Source organism: Ailuropoda melanoleuca, chromosome 1, assembly GCF_002007445.2.
Source record: "Ailuropoda melanoleuca isolate Jingjing chromosome 1, ASM200744v2, whole genome shotgun sequence".
Lineage (NCBI taxonomy): Eukaryota > Metazoa > Chordata > Mammalia > Carnivora > Ursidae > Ailuropoda > Ailuropoda melanoleuca.
The window spans coordinates 12,337,208-12,343,540 of NC_048218.1; the positions used below are offsets into that span (position 1 = coordinate 12,337,208).

The 6,333-nt window shown below is 44.1% G+C and overlaps 1 protein-coding gene across 1 annotated transcript in view; it reads right to left on the bottom strand.

The window, feature by feature from the left end:
• HUNK (hormonally up-regulated Neu-associated kinase) overlaps window positions 1–3,633 on the bottom strand; it is a 106,581-nt gene extending 102,948 nt beyond the window's left edge. Inside the window, exon 1 of the mRNA XM_034656314.1 lies at window positions 3,564–3,633. Coding sequence (XP_034512205.1) covers window positions 3,564–3,569 — 6 coding nt within the window. The 5' untranslated portion in view covers window positions 3,570–3,633. The remainder of the gene's footprint in view (window positions 1–3,563) is intronic.
• Window positions 3,634–6,333: the final 2,700 nt, after the last annotated feature.

The following is a 6,333-nucleotide window of genomic DNA, read 5'->3' on the forward strand; positions in this document are numbered from 1 at the left end:
TTTAACAACATGGGGAAATGTTCTCTACATATTAAGGTGGGGGGGAAAGTAATAAGAACATTGGAATCTCAATTTTATAGCAAATGGGTTCAAAGGGGAAAAATCAACTGTGTGTCTATGATTCTGTGTACATATCTCTGAATCACGTGTACACAGCCCAACCAGCCCAAACACCTAAAAATGTTCACGGTGATTATTGCTGGGTTGTGTGATTACAGGTGATTTTTATTTTCCTCTTTGTTTCCACAAGGAAGCACAGATAATTATTTTTTTTAAAAAAAAAAAAAGGACAATTATTTTAAGGTATCTAAAACAAAACGGAAGGAAACAATGAAGTGTGATTAGTGAAGTGTGGTGGCAGGTGGCTGAGTTGATGAAGAGAGTGTATGTAAGTAGCTATGCAAGAAAAAAGGCATGGCAATGAACAAATATTAGCCCGGGACTTATCCCAATTGATGAATAACCTTGAATATTCTGGAATGCACCTCTAAGTGGCCTGGTTTAAAGAATTTTAAAACACTTAAATATCTGGTCAAAAATGGTTTCATTTATTTATTTTTAAAGATTTTATTTATTTATTTATTTATTTAGTTTGTTTGTTTGTTTATTGAGAGAGAAGGAGTGTGCATGTGCGTGCAAGCTGAGGGAGGGGCAGAGGGAGAGGCAGAGAGAGAGAATCCCAAGCTGACTCCACGCTGAGCATTGAAGTCCAACTCTGGGCTTCGTCTCACAACCCTAAGATCATAACCAGAGCCGAAACCAAGAGTCGGACACCTAACCAACTGTACCACCCAGGCGCCCCCAAAAATGTTTTTAAAAATTATTTTTAAAATATTTATAGTTGGTCATATGAAGAAACTGGTTTATATTAAATGGTTTGTATTTATTTTTAAATGAAGTTGCCCCCTTTTCGTCCAAGATTTTATTTATTTGTCGGAGAGAGAGAGACAGAGCACAAGCAGTGGGAACGTCAGGCAGAGGGAGAAGCAGGCTCCCCGCTGAGCAAGGAGCCCAATGCCGGACTTGATCCCAGGCCCCCCGGGATCATGACCAGAGCCGAAGGCAGACACTTAACCGACTGAGCCACCCAGGCGCCCCCATAAATAAATATGCCCCTTTGAAATCTGGAAGACATTATTCTAAGTCTGATTATTGGAAAGAAACTATATTTTACGCTACACACTCTCAGGTGCTTTAATTAAATGGCCTTCTATGACAAAAAAAGAAAGAAAAAAAGCTCATTCTTGATCTAGAAAAAGGGCATCTCAGAGTAATGAATTAGGTGAGAGTACAACAGTCATATAGCCATTCCCTCCAGAGGGAAATTCAAGTTTCATTACATCAAATTGGGCTTGAAATTGCAACTACCGCTCACAAATGTTAGTTTTTAATAGAATAAAATGTCATCCTGTGGGAATGACACTTTACAAACCTGGAGAAGTGTTTTCAAAACAAGGTTTTTTATTAGTATTACTAAATATAAATGTTCAACTGAGAACTGAGTCACAGACTACATTCTCTAATTAAATTTTTACCCCGGAATAAAGAATATACTTAGAAAGCTAGACTTCTAACAGGAGCCGCAGTAATTCCAGCTGAAAACCAGATTCCATCAACGATAACACTTATCTTTATCCATTTGGTTTCACTGAAGTAAGGCTAAATGCTAGAATATTCTGATCCCGGACTCCACGGCCGGCTTTCCCTGACGCCTCTCTTCACCTGAGCACTTCTTCATTCCATTTGCCTCCGATGCCCCTTCTCAGCCCAAATGGAGTTTGGAAAAACTGGTCAAGCTCCGGCTAGTCTGCATCGTACGTAAGGGGAAAGCACTGGGTGTTTGGCTTTGTTTTTAATAAATAATCTGTGTTCATTCTTGCAGGAGGACGGTTTAACAAGACTAAGGGACTGCTGGGTGGGCTACAGAAGACATGGACTTCGTGCAGCTTCACATTTGATTCAAACTTCAAGTCCTCTGACCCTCCCCCTCTCACGCTCTCTCTCTCTCATTCTCTCTCTCTCAAATAAATAAATAAAATCTTAAAAAAAAAAAAAAAAAAAACTAAGACTGATGCTAACAGAGCTACTCAACGTAGCTACCAGTCCCCACCAATTCCTTCACTAAGAAAATTTGCTGCTGGGCGCCTAGGTGGCTCAGTTGGTTAAAGGTCTGCCTTCAGCTCAGGTCATGATCCCAGGATTGAGTCCTGCATCAGGCTCCCTGCTCAGTGGAGAATCTGTTTCTTCCTCTGCCCCTCTCTCCCCTTCCCACCCCCGCTCCTGCTCATGCACAGGTGCGTTCACTCTCTCTCTCTCAAAAAAATAAAATCTTAAAAAGAAAATCTACTGCCAAAAAGTGATGCATTTATATTTAGTACAGTATGATATGATTTCTATTTAATATAAATACATACACGTTGGTGTGTATGTACATATATACATTCATGTTTGTATGGCATACACACATACGCACACACGTGCACAGGCTCAAGGTCCTTATCTCATAGTGAACTCATAAAAGGTGGCAGCTCACAACCGCTGCCTGCACTTTTGAGACTCGGAGCGCGCGGCGAACCTAACACAGTGCAGCAAACAGGTGCTTCACTCCCCGGAACCACACGCGGAGACGGTCATCACAACAAGCACCCCAGCCATGCCCAGGACTTTGGGCTTTGGTTTATTCATTGCTGATTCATGACCTGATTAGCTGCTCACTAAAGCTTTTATTTGAAAACCCTCGGTAGGATTCCAAACGCTCTGATGACATGTTCTCTTGAGTGAATCTGGTTTTGCCATTATTTGAGGGGTTTCCCAAAATGGGGGATTTTCACGGTTAGCCTTGAGAGAGTCCTGGGCACAAGGGGATGGCTGGCTGATCACTCTGAAAAATTAACACAACAGTACCTACCACAAGAGGCCATGGTAAGGAAGAAATTATATTATGCAGCAAAGCACCCAGGACACAGCCTAGGAGACCGTATGAGATCCGTAAATGTTTGCGATTATTACTGTTATCAGTATTACATCCGTGTGGGGAAAGCAAAGAGCAAGCACTCATTTCTTTCCTGTAGGGTTTTGGTGATTCAGGAGCGCAAGAAATCCGTGTTGCTCTAGGTAGACAAAGGATTTGCTGGGAGTGTAATTTCATCCTACCCTCCCTCCGCAGAAATAGCAAGACTCCCCGACGGCAGGTGTTTCTGTCTCTGTGCTCCGTGGGTGCCCATCACTGTGGCCCATTCTCCCGTGTTCTAGTCACAGAGCTCCAGCAAAGGGCGGGGACTGACCAACAGAGGAGCGTCATGGAACAAGAGGAGCTTATCAGAGGCAGAAAGAAAGCCAGACACTTTACCAGAAAGCCACGGGATGGGATGTAAGACAACAAGAACTCACTATGGGGGGATAAAAATGGCAGAAGTAACACAAATAGGGAGTCGAGAAAGAATCAAATGGCTCAGAGAACAGGCGAGAGAAGCAGGCAGGATTGCCAAATGTTTTGGCAGCCATTTGGCTTAGGAGACTGATAAACTTATTAAAAAATTATAGTCAAAGAGACAGATCCAAACCTCCATATATCTCCATGGGAATGTTCCAAAAAAACGTATGTTTGCAAACAGCAACTTCGCCCATCTGTTGCAGTGTTGGTACATTTCTCCGGAAAGAGCTGAGGGTCCATAAACAGTCCAATGACATTGCACAATACTTGCCCTCTTCTGGCTGGTCACCTGTCACTCTGATACCTAGGAGCCTTCCTTAACAAATCCCTGCAGAAGGCACAGCTGTTCGGGGCTGGGATTTTTCCCAAGGAACGCCACCTGGACAGCCTGTTCCATCTACACATCACTCACACGGGCATACCACGAGCTGCAAGGAGTGGAGACATGGTGCCCACAGAATCAGTCCCTGCTAACTTTGACACTGTGGTCCCGAGGCGGCCCTCCTGTCCTGGGAATATCAAAGCATTCTTTAATGCACTCAAAAAATATCGACTGAGCACCTTCTCTGTTCCAGGTTCTAGACACCAGGGAAGAGAGCAGTGAGCCCACCTCATGGGGCTTACTGTCCAGTGGGGAGACAAACAATAAACCCAACAACACAGAAATATATACCATGGGGTCCGGCTGAATGTCATCCCCCCCCAGTTCATATGTCTAAGTCTTGTCCTCATCCATCCAAGCTGCTGTAACAAAATACCATCGACTGGGAGGCTTCTAAACAACAGAAATTTATTTCTCACGGTTTGGAGGCTGAAGTCCAAGATCAAGGCACTGGCACATTTAGGGTCAGGTGCTGCGTCTGGTGCTGTGTCTACTTGCTGTGTTCTTGTGAGGGTCACGGGAGCTTTCTCTTTTACAAGACCACTGGTCTTATTCATGGCACTCTGCCCTCATGCCTAATCGCCCCCCAGGGGCCGCACCCCCAAATACTATCACATTGGGGCTTAGGTGCCAACATATGAATTCTAGGGGGATACAAGCATTCAGACCATAGCAAGTGCCAACCCCAGTACCTCAGAATGTGACTTTATTTGGACACACAGTCTTTACAGAAGTAATGAAGTTCAAGTAAGGTCGTTAGGATGGGCCCTAGTCTAATATGGCCGGTGTCCTTATAAAAAGGGGAAATGCAGACACAGAGACAGACACACATCTAAGGAAGAGGACAGGAGAGTCACAGGGAGAAGACAGCCATCTGTGAGCCAAGGACGGGGGCCCAAAGCAGATTCTCCCTCACAGACCTCAGGAAGAACCCATCCTGCCCACACCTCAATCTTGGACTTCTAGCCTCCAGAGCTGTGTGACAATAAATTTCTGTTTAAGGCTCCCAGTTGGTGGTACTTTGTTAAAACAGCCCCAGCAAACTAATCGAGGTGATGAGAAGCCCTTGCAGGGAAGAGGAAGCAGGGGCAAAGAGTGACAAGCGCCATGTTGACCTCTACGATTCCAAACACCAGGGCCCAGTCATTCACGCCACCAGCACCACTCCCCAGGGGGTTTCTCGGGTAGACAGAAGATCCCGAGGGTCCCAAGGCATATTTTCACACAGGTGCTTACACTTAGTGCATTTTATGTCCAAGTCAAGTGGCGGCTATTGCTCCTTTCAAGGTGTTCATTTCCCTTGATGTTCCCCTTTTTCTTTCTTCTCAAGCACCCACCATAAATTCCATCTATTGCGTTTCCCATGAGGAGATCATGGCACATGGATTCAGAGTTGTTCCGGCGAGAGCCAGGGTTTTCCAAAGATCCGTCCACACCCTATGCTGCCCGACGCCCGTGACCCAAGCATATCAGGAACAGGGGTCAGGACACCGTGCCCAGTTCAAGGTCACGGTTGTAAAACCAGACTGCCAGGAGCAGGGGGTCAGGGTACTGTGCCCAGTCCAAGGTCACAGTTGTAGAACCAGACTGCCTAATCTGAGCGTAAGCTGCAATTTTAGCCCAATCTGCGCAGGTGCTGGCAAACCAAGACGACCCAAATCCTCACCCCAACAACACAGAGCAGACGGAGATGGGCAACAAAGCAGTGGCTCTTAACATTCTGGGGGGAAATAACTCCTTTTAGAATCCAGTGAAATATATGTGTGTCTGTGTGTGTGTGTGTATATATAAATATATGTATAAATATATATTTACATATATATTTATATATATGTATGTATTTATATATATTTACATATATATTTATACATATATTTATATTTATATAATTATCCATATATAATTTATATGGGTTCATGGACCTATAAAGTTCAGCTATGGTCCCTCTCTAGCTAGTGGGATATCCAGGGAAATAACTTCTGCAGTGGCAAGAATCACCCAGAAACAAAGACAAAGAATAAACAGGGAGCAGGAGAAGATAGGAAAGGCTGCAAAATATATCACTGAAAGTCCTTATATATTAAGGAAATACATAAAATGTACCTAGAAATCAGTAAGAAAAAGACCCGAAGCCCAGAGGAAAATGGTGAACAGACAGAAACAATGAACAGAAATCATATGCATATTATTAAACAAGAAATACACTCAACTCACTTGTAAATAAGAGGAGCTATAAATAAAACCGGATACCCGGGGCGCCTGGGTGGCACAGCGGTTAAGCGTCTGCCTTCGGCTCAGGGCGTGATCCCGGCGTTATGGGATTGAGCCCCACATCAGGCTCCTCAGCTATGAGCCTGCTTCTTCCTCTCCCACTCCCCCTGCTTGTGTTCCCTCTCTCGCTGGCTGTCTCTATCTCTGTTGAAAAAATAAATAAAATCTTTAAAAAAATAAAACCGGATACCCATGTTTAATCTACAAGACCGGCAAAGATCAAAAAGTTTCAAGAGGGCCTTGTATT